General features: G+C 42.3%; 1 protein-coding gene across 3 annotated transcripts in view; it reads left to right on the top strand.

Moving 5' to 3' along the window:
• ESRRB (estrogen-related receptor beta) overlaps positions 1–18,862 on the top strand; it is a 131,184-nt gene that overhangs the window by 43,880 nt on the left and 68,442 nt on the right. The window contains exon 1 of one of the 3 annotated variants that reach the window (XM_014941939.1): positions 846–936. The exons of the other annotated variants lie outside the window; for them this stretch is intronic. Within the exon in view, the coding sequence (XP_014797425.1) occupies positions 887–936 (50 nt within the window). The 5' untranslated portion in view covers positions 846–886. Of the gene's footprint in view, positions 1–845; positions 937–18,862 lie in introns of those variants that run through there. 3 annotated transcript variants of the gene reach the window in all.

The following is an 18,862-nucleotide window of genomic DNA, read 5'->3' as shown; positions in this document are numbered from 1 at the left end:
GCCCGCCGGGTGGACCAGAGGCCCGCCCGTGTTCCCGTGCGGGGCTCAGCAGGGCACCCTCCACCTCAACGTTTTGCTTAACCCTAAACTCTGCAGCCGGTGCCCACGAGAGACACATCAGTGGGCAGGAGGCAAGGGGAGCGCGGGCTGCCGCTGCCATCGTTCCCGTGGTGGGACCGGGCTGGAGCCGCGATTTCGTGTCACCCGCGCTGCCGGCGGCCCCGTCGCCCCGGCTGCGGTGCCAGGGTCAAGCAGTGCCAGCGGCCCGCACCGCACCGGCCCCGGCCCCGGCCCGGGAACTTAGAGGAGACCAGATGGACACGCGTGTGCCTTCTTACAGCACACACACACACACACACACACCCCCCTCGTCCCAGCATCCAAGGGTAGCTTTTTGTTTTTTTCCTTTCCTTTCCTTAAATTTGATTCTGACGACGACTGACAGGGGTCGCTTCCAGGAACTTTTAGGTTTTTTTCCAGTTTTCATTCCATTCAGGACTTCCTCGCTCGCGGGAGGAATTTGAAGCGTGACCATAAAAAACGCGAGCGAACGCCAGAGGCTCTTGTCTTAATTCCTCCGTTTTTTTAATGCAATTTAAAAGCCAGACACTACTGTATTTGAGTTCTTGCAAACCCAAGTACGCGTTAAAACGTTACGAAAAAGCTTCAGTGGCGTAGGACCATCCTCAGCATGTTCTAAAAATAACCTTCCCACGTGAAAACACAACGGACCTGGAGATGTTGTGGTTCGTTGGGTTGGTTTTTTGGTTTGGTTTGGTGTTTTGTTTTTTTTTTGTTTTTTTTTTTTTTTTCTTTTTTTTTTTTCCCCCTTTCTTTTTTTTTTTTTTTTTTTTCTCCTCCAACCGGGAATGCTCAAACGGGACTGATGGACATTTCCGAGCTCTGCATCTCCGCCCCGCTCGGCTACCACAACCAGTGAGTGTGCCGTGCCGCGCTGTGCCGCGCCGGGGCCGGGCGGGCCGGGGGGGCGGCGGGCGGGGACGGACCGGCGCTGCGTCCCGCTGCGGGTGGGATGGGGCAGCGACCCCGCAAGTCCCCCTGCCTCCCTGCCGCAGAGCCGCCTACCTCCCGCCCCCGCGGGGCACCGCATGTGGCGGGGTGCATCCGAGCGGCCGGCCGCGGGCAGGGCGATGCGCACCTCCGGGCGGGCAGGTGCGGCAGAGTCCGCGGCGGAGCGCTTTAAGGGGGTCGGTGTGTTGGTCTGTTTTCTTTCTTGCCTTGTAACTTCTCCCTCTAATGCTTCATCTCCTAGGAGCAGGCAGCTCACAGTGAGCACTGCCAGTCCTTTCTGCGCAGTTTTACTTTCCGTCGGTGCTAGGATTTTTTATCAGATTAACTACTAGGTGTCTGTAAAGAGATGTACCTATAAAATTACACAAAGTAGATCCATTAAAGCGCTGTCTTTTGTTATAAAAAGTCCGTTTTTCACCTGAAATGCCCTATGGAAATTTAGTTTCCCACAGCTTACTGTTTGGATAGCCGGCCCGGGGAAAGAGCGGAGTGAGTCGGAGGGCTGGCAAGCAAACATCCCAACCTGGGACCGGTGGCTGATACCTTAGCACCTGCTACTGCTCTTTGTATTCCGAAGTGGGCTGTGCCTGGTAATGCTGTATTTAAAATCACTTTAGTGTTTTAAGTTTGGCTTGATCCTTTCGGGGAAGTTAGTAAACAAGGCGAAATCTTCCTCTGCGTTTGCATCCAGCTGACTGGCGCAATTCATTTAAAATGCATTTCTCCTCTCCAATAAATCTCACCCTCAGCAGAGTCCCCTTTTGTGTGTTTCCATGTTAATCCATGTGTCACCTACGCAGGTTCTGTGGTGTCATCAGAGGTGGGAGTGAAGTACTTTTGCCTATTTTCATTGCTTTTGTTTTAAGAACACGTTGTATTTAGTAAAATTAAAAATGATACTTTCCCCTTTTTCCTCATTACAGCTGTTTTTTATCTGTCTTTCTGTCTCTTGTTTCCTGATATTCCTTCTGTCCTTACACTCATTTCTTCTTCCTTTAATCCCCTGCTTCCAGCACTTTCATTAAAATGAGACTTAGTATTGTTAATAGAAATTAATAATCTAACCCATGTGATTTTCTTTTCCCCACTGGTGCTTCACTTGTGGCTGCTCCATTTTGAATTAAAAATAAACAAACAGTTTCTTAAGGGAAATGTATTCTGTATGCCGCTGGGAGTCTTTTAATATTAAGGCAAAAATAGAAAGTGCATTTACCTTCATTAACAAAAAAAAAAAAAAAAAAAAAAGAACAAAATGCCACAGTCAAAAGCTAGATATTCAGCACTTACTGTATTGTCTCTTAACTTTTTCCTTTTATTTTTTCTACTTTTGAAATTGAGTAAAGGAACTCAAACAACATGAGAATAGTAAGAAGCAACCTGCAATTTGTGTTACTGTTGACGCGTTTTACTTTTCCATGCGCCCTCAGTCTGCTCTCAACAATGTCAAGTGCACCTTACCCATTTTCACAACTCTTTGGCCGCTGAGTAGACAGATGAAGGTGGCCCTGGGGGAAGTGCCACTGAGCCCCTACAGCTTTACAGTGGACAGAGAGTGCTGCTTTTTGAGATGAGAAACTGTTGGAAAGCTCTCTGTTTAGGGAAGTGCTTGGCTTGGTTCTGTGTGCCAACTAACCTCTTCAACACTGGTGATGTTGAAGAAGAGAGACCGAGAAATACAATTTAAAATATCTCAATCTCTTTATTAATTTCTTTTTTTTTTTTTTTTTTTTTTAATTAAAGGTGTACAATGATGCAGGGAAGTATGGCTAAGTCTGGAAAAAGTTACTGAGAGAAGGAAAAGATGTGAGAAGCCATAAAAATATAATATATTTAAAGGTATACGTGCAGTGTGTCAGGTACTGATTTGATATACATTCTGGTTTTGTTAAGGTTAGATTTCAGGTTGCATTCCTGGAGCTGAGCATAGAAGTTGGCCCAATATATATCCCTTTAGCTATTTTTTTCTCCCACTGTAACACAATTATATTGTGAACATATAATGTAAATACAGGTGTTGTATTTGTGCCTGTATCACTACACAGCTTATTATCCATATTGTACTGATTTACTTTCTGACTGCTAGCCATTGAAAAGATTTTAATAGTTATATTCCTTTTATTTTTAAAAAAAAAATACTGCTTTAAATTACGTGGACAGAATTTTTTGTCAAATGAAACCTTAAATTAGAAGTGAATTTAAAAATATTGCAGACTGGCTCTTATTGTTTAGTTGCTGGTTAAGCTATAGGAAAAAATAAGAGCAAAAGTAGGAAGAGAAGTGGATGCGGTCACTCAATACGTGATCCATACAGTTACCTGGAAACTGTATTTCACCTCACGATTACTGAGAGAGAGAGAGGGGGGATGAACAAGGTAAAGGACAGAAAAGGTGACTCCCTTCACCTTGGAGTTCAAGGAGAACTTAATTTTTGTAACAGTCAGACCCAGGAAGAGTCTGAACAAAAACTAAGCAAAGGAATTCGTTGTACCTAATCCCACTCATCAGGTCTTGGATTTGTCTTCCTCAAGCAGTGAAAGTTCCCTTTCCTTTGCCTGCGTGTGTTGATCTGAGTGATTATACCAGAAACCTGCGGAAGTTCTGGTCAGCGGGTTGTGTGGTTTCCCTCAGTGCAGGGTCTTGCAGGGAGAGTAAGAAAATGCTTCTTCCTAATTTTGACCCTCCGTGCATGTGTCCTAGGGCAGCATATGTATTTCATTTCTTACGTAGGAATCAACTCTTTAGCAACCCCTTTTATACCTTTTGGTACTGACCTTTGGGAGAATTATTCCTGGGGCAGGTGATGCAGCTCCAAGGAGGAAGCTTTTGTACGAGTTCAAATTGGGAAACTAACAAAGACAATGATTTGTACCTGCAGTTTGTCTCTCAGGTGAGGGCATATGGCGAGAATACATTAGTTACACTGTACTGACAACGTCTGTCTGCAGTACAGCGGGAAGGGAACGCGTGTGCAGACACCGCAAATGTACACCCTGACATATAAAAGATGTGATTATATTCACACGCAAACACATGTGTGCATCTATAAATATTTATGTGTAGGAATATGCACATACATATGTATGCTCATACTGAATATTGGTGTTGCGTCTCCCTCATATGCAAACCTAAGGCTGTTTCAAAGGACAGTGAAATATGGCGTTTTTACTTTTGCGTATTAACTTCCACATCCCAGACAATATTTTTTTCTGCCTAGTTATAGTTGCAGCTAGAAATGTTGATAGGACTACAAAATTGCCATCTCTGTTTCTAATTAATATTCTACATGACAGACAGAAACTGACCAAGGAACCATCATGAAGGGAAAATAAAAATCATTGGCAAATGAGGGCATCCTGCCAGATGCTATGTCTCTTACACTGTTTCCTCTGATGTACAAGAAAGACACATGAGTCATTGATCTGATAAAAATGAAAATTATTTTATGAACAGAAGGAAAAAGTTGAAAGGAGTGACATATTTGATAGAGAGACAGAAAGGTATAACGTTGGAATTTTAAGTCAATGAAGAAACGGATTCCAGACTCTGTGACAGAGAATTAACAAAGTTGTTGTCACTGACTCTAATGCACAGACTGAGGAAATGTGACTTGATTTCAGAGGTTACTGGAAATCTCCGTATTCTGTGAATGGGAGGAAATCTGAGTCAGAGAAGCTGAATGCAACTGTCTGCTCTGAGTATCTCTGAAAGTATGGGATAGGGAGGAGTTGTTAACTGTGGAGAGTGGGGGGGGAGTTGTTTGCTTTATTGACAGAATAAATTGAAAAACCTCTGTAAGGGAAATGGCCTAGTTACTGGGTTCCTGACGAGGCTCCCATCATAGAATGGGGTCTCAGTATACTAAATTTATTGAGCGCAAGGCTGATGAGGAAACTGGTACCTTTAAAGTGTTTGTATTAACTTTTCCCTCCTCTTCCAATTCCACTTGTAAAAGTAAAGATGATCTAATCATTATCAATTATTGAGAAATATGGAAAGATCAATATATTTAAAAAATAGGATTTTTTTCATTGTATTGATTTGAAGTAATCAATAAATATTGCATTTAGCCTGAGAGGGGAAAGACTTTGGAGAGATTGCATCAGAGAAAGTTGCTGTGACAGAGATTTCACATCCCGTTTTCTTCCTCTTCAAGAGAATGTTGCTCTGCTCTCTGTGCCCTTTCCACTGTTACTCCCCAGCCCCGTTTCTGCGCTATTACTACTGCTCAGAATTTCATGTCATTTGAAAACACCCATATTCTTCAATTAATTTTAGTCCCATAAGAAGTTTTGTGCATTGTTCCAGTGAGTCTCTTAACCAAATTTTCTAGGGCTCAAAGGAGACAAGCTCTCTTAGAGAATGGAAGAAGGGAGAAGGTAAAAGGTTTAAACCTGAGACTAGATGAACTTCACAGGTTCTGTTGGGAGCACAGTGGAATTTCTCCAAAGAGTGTAAAATATCTAAAAGAGATTTAATTAAGGAAAGAAATAGTAAAAGTAGAAAAAGGTGGTGACAAAGCTTGGATATAAAAGACAAAATCCTTTTTGGATAGAAAAGACAAAATCCCTTCCCCGTCTTCTTCGAACGTGCACTCCCGGGTTTAGGAATTGGGGGTCGTAGCGGCAGGTAGTGGTGTGTGTCAACGGTTCCACTGTCGATTGCAGAGACCGGGAAATTCTTCCCAGTAAGACCCGTTCTTTATTCCATGGAGCTACCGATGGTAACTTTACAGCCTGGGAGCACAAGAGAATTTTTAGTTTGTGCAGTGTGAGCAAGTAAATTTAGCATCTGTCCAGTACCCAGCAGCGAGGTTCCTAGGTAATGCTGCTATAGAAACTGAGGTGGGGGGGGGGGGAAGGAAAGATCAGAGCTTCCATGGCAAACTATGAATCAGAGGGTTAGTTGTTTAGCGAAGGATCTAAACGAAGACGATATTAGCAGTACTTGGCTGTGGTGACCTTGCCGAAAATAGGAAAGTCTTGATTTCTTTCTGTCTTCCAGGTATTGGCTGCATTTGAGTTGTGAATGTAGTCATTTCTATGTAGCTTGCATGTGCAAAGTGCTTTGTTCCTGTCATCAGGAACAGAACATAATTTAGTATTATTTATTAGTAATAGCTATTGATCTGGTGAGTTTTACTTCTTAGGAATTAAATTGTAGTAACTTATTCTCTGCGTTTGTTTCCATCCTTGCTATGCTGCCTCTCTCTAAAGCTTTTACCTGTCTCTTCAGAGCAATAGAGATGCCCACAAAATGATCCTTGCAGCTGGAGCACAGTGCACTTGAATTCCCCCAGTGCTTGAGAGTCTGGCTGCTGGCACTGACTGTCCGTGAGGAGAAACATGCCTGCTCAAGGTGGAACGCACTGTATAATAATATATTTGTCATGTTTGTAATTGCAAATGTAATTAGCAAACAAGCTCTGGGGGATTGAGGACTTGAAACTTTCACTGCACATCATTTGACCCTATCTTGACTGGACCGGAGCTTGGATGCCACTGTTAACCCTTGCTGTTCTTGCAAAGAAAAGCTCCTTTTAGTCTCACTGCTGCTAATTTCCTGTCTTTCCCTTCTCCCCACCTTGTTTTTTTTTTTTGCTTTGAGCAGCATTGTACCTGTATTTGCCTATACCTTCTTCTATTGTGATGGCAAGTGCTTATGTTCCTCCTGCGACACACGCGCTGATATTTCCTCTCCTAGCACTTCTGACACAGTCTGGGAAGCGTTCTGCAATGCCCTTTGTGAAGAGCACTGTGTACCAGTAAGTGCTTTTGCATACTGAGCTCTTCAGTGCATCCCTATCACCACAGGCAACGTTACTATTCAGTGCCCCTTGCACTTCGCAAAGACAACTTGCGAAAAGCAGGTGGCAAGCTGTTATCACACAACCTGCGATGGCTCTGTGTCCCTGCTGAGCTGGAATTTTCTTGCACTGCCTTTCTGAATGGGGGAGGAATAAATATGTAAGAAATCCTGTCCGTTTTGTGGGATCGTGGCAAATCTCAGTCTAGTCACCCTTAGGGTGACTTTTGTCGTCCTACAAAGAATATTCCCGAGCCATAAGAATCTATTCATAAAGTCACAAACTTACATAGGAAGCAGAGAGGGGTACTTTGCTGTTTCGTGTGAATATTGTCTCTTCTTTTTTGTTTTGTTTTGTTGTTTGTTTTTTTTTTTAAGATAGGACTTAAAGTGCAATAAAATTTGGGGTAGGACTGTTCTTGTTTTTGACAAAATTTTATTCAGTCTTGCATTTTTGTATATGCAAAAGAAAATAGCTTAAATGTAGAGAGGGGTAACCATTTTAATGCCATTTTTGTCACAACTGCAAGGATAATCACAAATATTGCATCCTGTTGAAGGCTTAGAAGGAAAAGGAAGCCTGTTCTAGTTTCTTCTTGATAGGGTAAGAGCCTTTGATGAGAACCCCTTCCTTCAGTCCAGATTTTCCTTTTCCATTCCCAGAAATGATGTTGGATTTACCATGTATTTTAAGGGCCATATATTTTTCTTAAATTAGAATAGTTTATAATGTGGGACTTCCAGCTTAGACTATCCTGCGTAACAGGAGACAATTTCTCATAGCACCTTTTGTTTTGAATTGATTGTCTGTCTGTTACTGCAGCTGTTTTTAGATGAAGATTTCTTGTTGCTCTGTGTCTACTGTTCTGAAAGGCTTTTTGTACATACAGTATATGTAGAAGTGTTATTTTCTAATTTTCCCCCCTTTTTCTCCTGGCACTTTAAAGTTCCCTTTAGTAATAATGGCCCTCAATCTCCGGTGATGGAGCCGTCACTGTGAACAATGCTGGTGAGTGTATTGTCTCACTGTCCTTTTACTCAAGAGAAAGGTCAAAAGAACAGCTTTAAAAAAATGTTCAATTCTCCTGTTATGATTTTGCATATAGAGATGATTATTTTAAGAACATGTAAGCACTTGGATGAAAATAAGACAGAAATATGATTTTTCCATCAGTTGCCGCAAGTACTTTTTTTTAAATGTGCTGACATGAATGATTGCAAACCAAATTTCTCACTGAGATTTACACCATTTTATATATTTAAAAATTAAACAGCTGGAAATAAGGACACTAAAGAATTATTCTTCAACAGATTCTATTTTTCTAAAGTCTTGTGTGTTTCTTTTTGTTTTTATTCAGTCAATCTGACAAGTTTCTTGTTCTCAAACATATGATTTGTTTCCTGATTTAAGAAATTATACTTATCTCGATGAGTTTTTCACAGATGTAGCAACATAGCAGTGAAGAGCATAGGGTGGTGCTGATCCCTGAAGGAATTTGGTTTAGGTTTCGGTGCACATAACCTGAATTAGCCGATACGCATTTTCAGTGTGCACATTTTCTTCATACTTTGCTTTTTATTTTTTAAGTCAATCTTTGATTTATACAGCAATTTTGAGGATTTGCTGTCATTTTATTTTCCTTGGTTTCTGGACCATGTATGGCATGTGATCGCTATCAAGTTTTAACAGTTCAGAAAGTGCTGTAGGGGAAGAAGAGCGATTTAATTCTTCAGAACACACAGAGTCATTCCTTCGGCTCCTTTTCAGACATACACGATGTTGCTTCCACTTCTATCTTAAAGAGTTTAATTCAGTTTCTTCCTAGTGTTTGTATTTCTGTTGATGAGATTTTTTTTGGTCATTTTTGTTGACTAAAGAGGGTAATAGTATAGGGTGATACTGAAAACATTCTCCTATGAAACTAAAAACGATGGTCCTGACACTCTTTAGTAGGCAATTTTTGTTATCAGGTTCATCAGTGGCGCAAAGGTATCTGGCTGGATCAGGGCTCTCCGTACACCTAACTGTATTAACCAGCGACTTCCAAGCGACGCTTGGCAGCCTGCAGTGCTGCCTGGGCAGGGGCAGGGGCAGGGAGGGGGCCACAGCTGTCTGGTGCAATTGCGACTCACTTTTGAAGTCACAGAAATCCTGACACACGAACTTGCATTTCGGTTTGTGGGTTTCGTGAAGGATGTTGACTTCACTTATTGTGGCTTCTTTTTGCCTGAACAGATTGTAGCAAATATGACATTTTGAAAATGATGTTTAAGTCTATCGATATGTCTGTATGTATTACTTTGCATAGATAATGCCAGACAGGTGTATATCAGAATAATTGATACAAGTTGCACAGTGGCACCAGGTGTGCTGTAGAGGACTAGAATGACTCAAAGTATGAGAGAAACAATTTTCTTGCATACTGTGATCTGTAAGTGCATGGGTGGATATGGATCAGGGGTGTGTGTATGTGCTTCTTTTTAAATACATGTGCACACACTGTAAATTGACAGAATGCACGTCTATGAAATACATAATTTTTTATATAACCACATGTTCGTTCAATATTGCATAGTGTACTGTTTCACTTAAACAGTTGTCCGTACAATATCTCTTTGTATGCATATGCAAACCTTTCTGCATATGGTTGCGTATTTCTGTGTGTATATGCATGTATAAATATGTATTAAAAAAAGGATAGGTGTGTCTGTCTTCACCATAAGGTACTTCCAAGTCTTTGTTAATTAAAGTTTGTAGGTCTGTTGATAGCCTTGCATAGAAGTATTTCTATAAATGTAGAATGCTGTAAAAAATATACCACATGTAATATATGTGCTTAAAAAAAATGTGGTGTTTCTTTCAGAACATATTTAATTATGGGTTGTATAGGGTTAGGTGCTACTAAATAACTGCAGTTAGATCTTCTGTTTATAAATGAATGCATATTGGAATTTGTGATTTTTAAAGAGGATCAGGATTTTCTTTAATTAAGTATTAGAGAGGAATTAGAAAAATTATGTGCAGAACATAGATCCAGCTAACATTGTCCAGATAAAGCTATGCTCAGGTGCCATAGCCAGAAAAGTCAGTGGTTTGGAATGTCTTTCTTCTTTGTGTTTAATTTTTGGTTATTTTGGAAACTTTTGTTTTTGGTTTTTTTTTCTTTTTTAATGTGATTTTGGTTTTGAAAAGCACAGAATATAGTGTGCTTCCTCTTATGAAACCTGCTGCTTAGAAAGTTATTTGATGATGAGATATTTTGGTTTTTTATTTCAACATCTGCAGTGTTTCTGACCATTCTCTTTTTATTCTTTTAGAAGTGTTTTTCTAAAACAACAAAAAAACCCCAAAGCCAAAAAACCCTCACAAAATCAAACCGAACCAAAACAACAGAGCAGTTTCTTTTCTTCTAGCAATTACAGCTAGGGAACTGTCCTTGAAGAGGATTCTATAAGCCCTAATCACTGCCCATGATCGTTACTTCTATAATAATACAGATCATCTGTCGAAATTTCCCCTCTTGAGTTCCTATTTTAACATGGACTTATTTTCAAAAATATGAAAAAATATAATTCCACAGCCTTTTTAAAGTAACATAATTATGAAACAAAAAGCAATAGCTTTCACAGTACAAGGATTTGGTACTTATACATGTTTTAATATACTGATTTTCCGTAGAATTTTCCCCTCAGGCGTTTAGAGAAAAACAGATGCAGCCCCCCCGACTCATGCCCCTTTAATTGTTGGTTGAAAGAAGAAAAAATACCTGCTTTTGGCTGGTCTCCTTTTTCAACATACTATTACTTTGCTTCAGTCTCTGAAAAAATGTTATAGATTCAATTCCCTTGTTGGACCAAGAGTTAAAAATTAATTCATGAATAATAAAAACCAATCAGTCTTGTTGAGTTTAAGAAGGATTAGAAGAAAGGTTTTTGTACAGAAACCGTTATATATCTTGGTGGTGATGTTGTTGGACTAATAGATATTGTACGAGGTCCCGTTGGTTATCTGATAAAGGTAACTGATTTGCAAATAGGATTGTTATCCCAATGACTAACGAGTGTAATATTGGATGGATTAAAAGAGGTTGGGCGGCTGGTGTCTATTATAAGTTCTGGACTCCCTTTTAGGAGATAATTTATTTGATTCAGATGTATAGATTGGAAATAGAGCAGGTAAATACATACCATAGAGGAACGGTTCATGCTGCCTTACTGCAGCTGGGATTTTCAAGGAAGGCAATGTGGCTTGGGCACCCAATTCCACTGGGTGTCAGTGTGCCTGTGGTGGGGAGCTGCCCATAGCGTGGTGAGAGGCCAGTGGAGACATCAGGCTTTCCTGTGCTCAGAGCATGTAACTGATAGAAGGTGGACACAGAAACACTCGTGATCCCTTTGAAACAGAGGCAGGATTTGCACCCTGTCCCCTAGGGTGTCTAGGCACAGCCTAGATCTGCTGTGTAACACTGGAAAGGGGGAAAAGTGAGTAGGAGACATGGCTTTGGGAGAATGAGAGCACCTAGAGCGATGGACATCTCGATTTTTTTAGAAAGGGTTCGGAGCTAAAGCTAGAGTGGAAGCCGTGGAACGAAGGTGGCTTATTTGAGGGACAGTGCTTGAGCCTGACATGGAGTATAGGAAGAAGGTGGATCTTCTGCACCAGGCAGAGGAGGAATGGATAAATCTTTTCAAATATCTGCTCCATAAGAGCCTTTTAGTACTACAGAGCCTTGGTGAGAAAAGTATCTTGAGCAACAAATTCTCCTCCTGTAAGAGGAGTTTGCTGTCATGTTGAAGATCTGGAGCATCTCTGTCTTTCAGCTGTCGTTGTAGGAAAACTTGCAAATGCAGGATCTTTGGGAGGTTAAAGACAGTGATATTCAGCCAACAGGCGACTGGCTGTTAGATTTGGGTAGAAATAAAGACAGCATAGAGAGAAGTGTCCTTCTTTTGAAAGGAAAACAGTTTTTCTTCCTTCAGTGGGGCACTGGTCAGTGGCTTTGCCTCCACCTGCCCATTGCTCCAGTGCAGGTAGGAGCTGGAAGAGCTCTGCAGCCATCTGCAGGGCTCTGCTGACAGTGCGCCGGGCACCTCGCTGCTGCGAGAGGGGCTGCAGGGCCTGCCTGGAGAGCAGCCATCACACCTTTCTTTTCACAGGCCAGCTCTTTGGAAACGTTCAAATTACTTTGTCCTCTAAAAAGTGCATGTAGGTTTCTGCTGGGCATCTTGGCAGTGCTCTCATTACTGCATTAAGAGGGAGTTTCCATGTTTGCGGACCTCCTGGAGCCTCCAGGGAGGCTCTCTGCCATCCTTGATGGGTCCTACCCTGCTCACTCTTTTCTGCATCTTAGTAGTATATGTTTGGATGGTGTCACCACATCCCCTTAAGAGTGATTCCACTGTCTGGGGAGATCTCATGGTAAAGCAGCTTGATGAGGAAAGAGAAACTTTAGTGTTTCCCATATGAGTTTCATGCAGTCTTTGAGAAATACGTAACTGTCTTTATGAGTACATCTTTTGTGTATTTGCAAACTGTTTCCTAAATGAAGCAATCTCTTACTTTCTCACAGAATCACAGAATGGTTGAGGTTGGAAGAAACCTCTGGAGGTCATCTGGTCCAACTCCCTTGCTCAAGCAGGGCCGGTTGCCCAGGACCATATCCAGATGGCTTTTGAATATCTCCAAGACAGGAGACTCCACAACCTCTTTGGGCAACCTGTGCAAATGCTCGGTTATCCTCACAGTGAAAAAGTGTTCCCTAATGTTCAGACAGACCCTATTATATTTTGGTTCATGCCCTCATGTTGTGCCTTTTGAGGTTTTTCCGTCATACTTTAGTTTACCCAGTCATTTTATGGTGTCTTGAAACTCTAACTAGTTTGTCAAACTCTTCCTAATAAAGTGACACAGAAATTTTGGGTGCATTTAGGTTAAGCCTATGTGGAAGAGTAGTATCCCCTACCTGGTTCCCTGGCAGTGAATCTTTGATGTCAGTTGTGTAGGTAGTTGACAGCTGGGAGTATAACTGTGTCATTGGGATCCGAATCGCTGGGGTCTTGCGGCCTGAGTTAAGAGTGACGGGTACATTGTCTTAAATTCACAATTGGCTCATCAAGAGCATCTGTTGTATCTCATCAGGAGATACAGGAATTTCTCAGCCTAGGGTATAGTTTGTCCATATCACAATATGATGAATGTGTAGGGGTCTGTGTTTCAAATATCCTCTTTATCTTTTTCTTAGTCAGTAGCTGGTTTATCAGGGTTCTTTTCTTAACAGGTTAAATGAATAGCAGTGAGCAACAATTAAATGCAGATTTAACAGGGAACAATCCATTAATTTGGGGGTTGCCATTATTTTGACCCTTGTCCTCAATCCTCATTGTCTCTTGTTTCTTATGCGAGAATGACATCTGAGTGGTGGTGTCACTGTATCTTTGGTACATCACCAGTGTGAGAGAAAGGATAAAGATTTGACACTTCCATGATGTGGACTATTGAACCAGGGAAAAAAAAAACCTTTAATAGCCACAGAGAAAAATCTTTGAGGAGGATGCCATATTAAAATGACTTCTACTGTGATAGAAAACCTTCTGCATGTAATAATGTAGTCAGTACTTACTGCCTTTTAGGAGCAACTACGGTGCTAACAGGTTCTGTTTCACTCGCAGCAATAGGTAATTTTTATCAGGTTACTTCATCTTCTGAGTGCAACTAACAACCATGAAATGCTGTCACTGTTGTTGAAGGAAGAGGCTGGTGTTAAGAATTTATATGGGAAACTAAGCAAGCAGAATCCACAAGACGAAGAAACCATCTCACTGTTGTTGAAGGAAGAGGCTGGTGTTAAGAATTTATATGGGAAACTAAGCAAGCAGAATCCACAAGACGAAGCAAAGACAAGCTTTGAGGTGTTTGGGAACTTGCTTTTTAAAACTTCTTCTAAGGTACTTTGGATCTGAATCTGCTGTCATTTTTACTTGTGTAAAAAACAAGTAACTGTGAAAACCAGATGGGATACCCAGTGAAAAACTGGCGCAAGATTAATATTAGGCCATTCAGCTCAACATCACAGTAGAGGAAGATATACCTGGAACTAGTATAAGAAATCATATTAAAGTTGGGGGGGGAAAGGGGACTTAAAGCTTTGTACGGGAAAGGCAGAAACTAGTGATTTTCCTTCCATAAAACTCTGCCAGGTGTGTTAGTGCCTCAGATCACCAGCTGCTTCTTTCCGAGTTCAGGTTTCATGCTTCTAATGCATGAAATGAGTCTTTCAGCCCTTTGGGAATAATTTGGAGTATGTTGGAGAAGGCTACATAGTGGTAATTGGGGAGCAGTTTGATGCATTGCTAAAATGCACAGAGGACAAAATGCCAAATGAGGTGTGAGAGGAGGTGAAGTGTGAACTCGCTGAAGTTGCAAAGAATATTATCGGGATAAAAGCACAGCAGAGGTGAGTAAAGCAGGACTCCAAAACAGCACTCCAGCATGTGGAGAATTCCAGAGGGCTCCAGATGAGAGTGCCCTTTGCCAAATTTATGAGAATGAAACCAGTGGAAGAAGGCGGCCTGTGCAAAGGAGAAGGAAGACTAGAACAAGATAACTGGGAGGAAGAGACCCGACTCTGGTTTCAAGTACCTTTTAAGGTATCCATATAATGCCATCAAGCTGAGCAGCAATTGCATCTTTATAACAATAGATAAAATCAAGAAAGAGTGGAAGACAAATGTAGCAAATTGTGCCTTAAGCAGAACCTCCCTGATATTCCCCTGTAGGTAGGAAATCCAAGTTTAGCACAATCTGTTTCTGAGACCTCCGATGCTGCAAGGAAATGCAAAAAGCAATGGCAGGCAGTACTCTACTGCTCTAGACAAGAGCTCCAAAGGAGAGTTGATGGTTCAGAATGACCATGAGCATTCTGGATTGTAAACAGCATACATCCACTGGACACTGTTGGAGATGAGTTCAATTGGAGATGGTGAGCTGGAGGAAAGACAAGCAAGGGTTGAACCTGTGCCATGGAGCTTGAGATCAGACTGCGACAGAGTGATGGTGACTGAAAAGGTGAAGACAGCAGTCCAGTCACTGTGGCTGCATCGTGCTGTGTGACTGAGGTTTCTGTCTGAAGCGTGGTAGGAAACATCTATTTCTCATCACTTTTCTCATTTAACTTACTGAACATACACGGAAAACACACAGCCATTTCGTCCTACGGAAAGCTGGAATTTGAATACAACAGCTTTAGGAGGAGGAGAGATCACAGAAGAGGAAGAAAGATTTTGCTTGCACGTGCAGAGGTTTCTGTTTCTAAAATTGAATGAGAATTTGCTTAAAAATTGGGGTCAAACCTTGCAAGATTACTGCTTTATTTCTTTCCCAGCTTTTTAATTCAGTATGCACTGTATGGCCACTGGACTGGAAATGGGCTTTCCTTCAAATTTGCAGACTGTCTTATTTTGTCTCTCTGCTACAAGGTGAAAGTTGTCAGCAGCATCCTTGTGCGGTGAGGAAGAGGTGCATATGTAAAGGCTGCCCAGACGAACACACGGGTACTTTTCACCTGACAGCCCTAGCGTGGCCTCTTGTCGCTGGCTGAAAGCAGAACCTGCCTCCTGCACTCGTTGTGGGGAACTTGAAAGCCAGGTGGTGCTGGGAGCAAATTGCACTGGGGAGGGGTGATGAGACATAGGGCAGCAGGATATTTCAGAGGGCAGAGGAGCTTTGAAATGGAGCTTTTGACATTGGAAAGAGCTGCTGTGTGTAATGTCATGGGGCCTGAAGAAAAAGAACTGTTCCCTTGGGACGAGGAGATTTATTACAGTGTGTTTAGCATCCCTGCAACTAGAGAAGGAAGATGCACATTAGCAGCTGGTAGGAGGCCTGTGCTGCACTTCTGCTCCAAGGGAGCGGAGAAGGCAGGAATTTGCTGTGAGATGGGATGGGAGTGGAGTCCTATGTATGAGTTGGGGCAAGTTAGAGAAACACTGGCTTGGCATGAAAGAAGAAAAAACTCATCTGACCTTTTTCACTGTGATAGAGATATTATAGGATATCCCTGGAAGAAAGAGCTCACAGTCAGGTGAAGAAGGGGGAACTGTGGACCACCAACCAATTTAAAAAAAAAATCTGGCCTGTTCTAATGGCTGCTGTTGGCTATTAATATAGTTTCAAGTCTTTGTGCTGTGTTGCAGGATTACAGGGTGCTTACCTTTTGCCTCCTTGGATCTTGGAAGTGAAGTGCCGGAGATGGTTTCACTTTCTTCCAACTTTTATATTTATCTGAAGTCCTTTCTGCTGAGTGGGAGGGAAGGAACAGAGAACAGCACACAGCAACATCTCTTCTGCTTGAGAAATTCATGGGGTGATGGCATTGCTTTGTAGTTCCTGTTCTGGTGGTTCTTTACATTTGTGCAGTGCTTGCTGTAGCAGGTGTACATAGAGATGTGGAAGGAGAGGAAGGTTCTCTGTTTTACCTGTTTTTGAGGAACACTTTCATTGATATTTCATATAAATACTTCATATGCCAATGAACGTATGGGGAGTTACATGGTGTCTGCCTTCTACTTCTTGGTGTAAATGGATTTGCTACCTCACTTATGTGCCTTATGCACACCTCTTCTGTGAAGCTCCATCTTGGTTGCAGGAGGTGCTTCTTGCTCAGAGCATCTCGTTGGCCTGAGGAGGGTGCTGTTCAGACTCCTTCTGTAAGGGTAATAGATAAAACAACCCAACAGGAGTGTGATCCTGCTGAATGAACATATTAAATCCCTGAGAGAATTCCGTATCCCAGCAGGGAGATGTAGATTTATGATTGGGGTTATTAAGCCAACACATTTAAAGTATCATCAAGACTGAAAGGTATTTTGTGGAGGTGGGTAGAACAGCATTTGCTCTGAGGAGCTACAGTTTTATTGGACAGGGAACAATGTAGTGCTGGACAGGAGAGTTTAGCACCTCAGAAATTAGTTTTGGAAAAGCCAGTCCATGATGTTGCTTAAACAAGGTTGTTGCCTGTCCCCTGCTTTCTGCAGGGTTTTAAAGGTGCAAAGTGAAGATAGGAATAGGAGGTAGAAGGTGAACCATGTTGATGTTGAACCTCTGTCAGATGTGTCCTTTCCCTGCTGTGAATTCTGATGTTTGCTTATCACTCGGGGAGCAAGGACACATCTTTTGTCTCCAGCAGCCCAGCTGCCGGGATGGAGTAAATATCGTTTTGTGGCCAAAAGGGCCTGTTGGCCTCCAGAAGACACAAAACAGCAGCACTCAGAAAAATTAGCAGCAGTAAAAGTACATTATACAATTCATCAATCTTTTGTTTTCAGCGCTGAAGCAATGCTACTTGGGGCATGCGGGTTAGACCAGGGTCAGCACTTTCATTAGGAGATCCCTGGTCCCCCACCCTCAGCCTACCATCCGTCCCCAAGGGTGCAGTAGAATTGCTTCCAGCAGTAGGTGCAGGCAGCTGCCTGGCATGGGTAAGCGGGGCTGGGAGCAGCCGCTTAGTTCTAGGCAGCATGAAAAATCAGAGGCAGTTAGGTACAAGTAAAAATATTATAAGTTTCCCTGGTGTCAGCACAGGCCAGTTCTGATTTTAAAAATGAAATATGGCAGCTAATTAATCTAGATCACAGCTTAATCGCCTGTGGTGGGTTTTAAAAAAAACATTTTTGTGTGAATTTAGCACTCATGAAAGTGAGAGGCTGAGATTAGTGCATAGACCAAAGCACAGCACGGATAAGCTGTCTCCCACCGGCTCTGTTCATACTCCTCCGCGGTGGCCTGCACCAGTCACTGCTATTACCTCCGGAGCTTGCCTTTCATACCCTCCTCTTGCAGCAGCGTCCACACATCCAGTGTGACACACACCTCCCCAGCACCTCTGCAGCTCCTTTTGGGAGCAGTCGCAGAGGTTCAGAGGCACAGAGCAGCAGATTTGCAGGTTCACCCCAGGATGATACAGGGAATGCCTCTTCCTAGGGCCCAGGTAATGGTGTGCTACCTGCTGTTAGGGGTGTGGTGAAACACAGCAATCAGAAAGCCGAGAAGACACAGAATTTGCTAGCTCTGTTCTTTCCCTCAGACCAGCAGCAGGCCAGCACTGGGGAAAAGAAAAACTATCTGATTTTACAGACTGTGAGTACATTTATGTTTTGTAAAGATTTTGAAAAGATAGAGCATGAGTCCATCGTTGCACATCTCACCCATCATTAGAGGGTTGCTTTCTGCCAGTGTTTTCAGTAGATATAGGTCTTGCAAAGGGATGTGTCCCAGGCACTGCTACACGACAGTGTCAGCCAGTTGGTTGACCGAAGTGAGGGATGGCGTGGCGGAAGGCAGGTGCATGTTTGAAAAACAGGCAAAACAGATGGACCAAGCTGAGTGCATGTGATGGATCACAGAAAGGGCCAGGACAATGTGAGAAGAGACTGTCTATTAAATTTTGTGGAATGGCTTTAAAATAATCCATCAGCAAAGCGACAGCTTTCTACTCTGTTCAATCAACTTTTTAAGTAAGAGTCTCTACAGTTAGGAGCAAACCACTTACTTTCTCCTTCCTCTCTTATTTATGCTTATGGTAAATTGCGGTCCTGACTGTTCTTACAGGTTAGCAAAGCTGAGCAGGAGGCAAGCAGTCAAATGTGGAAGGCAGGGCAAGAGCTGGTGTTGCTGATGAAAAATTCTTTGCTCTGAGAGCTGGCACCTCAACCTGGCACCAGGGTTGTCTCTGTGTCCCTGGCACCCATCGTGGCATTGCAGTATTGGTAATTTGGTGGATACTGATGTTCTGATTAAATTTCAGCAAAGATATTTACATTGTTCCTTATTTTTCATTATAGTTTCAACAGGACAGACAATTCTTTTTTCACTTTTTGAACTCTGGCTGTAGGCTGCAGAAGTGCTGCTGCATTAGGCTTCAGAGATGGGATGAGTGAAACGATGCCTTAATGTGCATACAATTTTGAGTAGCAGTTCGAAGTCCTTGTGGTTGAAAGATGCTGCGTGTTGCTTCTTATTCTCTGTAAATCA

This window comes from Calidris pugnax, unplaced genomic scaffold (assembly GCF_001431845.1).
Source record: "Calidris pugnax isolate Ruff unplaced genomic scaffold, ASM143184v1 scaffold56, whole genome shotgun sequence".
NCBI classification, from domain to species: Eukaryota; Metazoa; Chordata; class Aves; order Charadriiformes; family Scolopacidae; genus Calidris; species Calidris pugnax.
The sequence above is the reverse complement of the archived record's forward strand: the minus strand, read 5'-3'. Positions and strand labels throughout refer to the sequence as shown.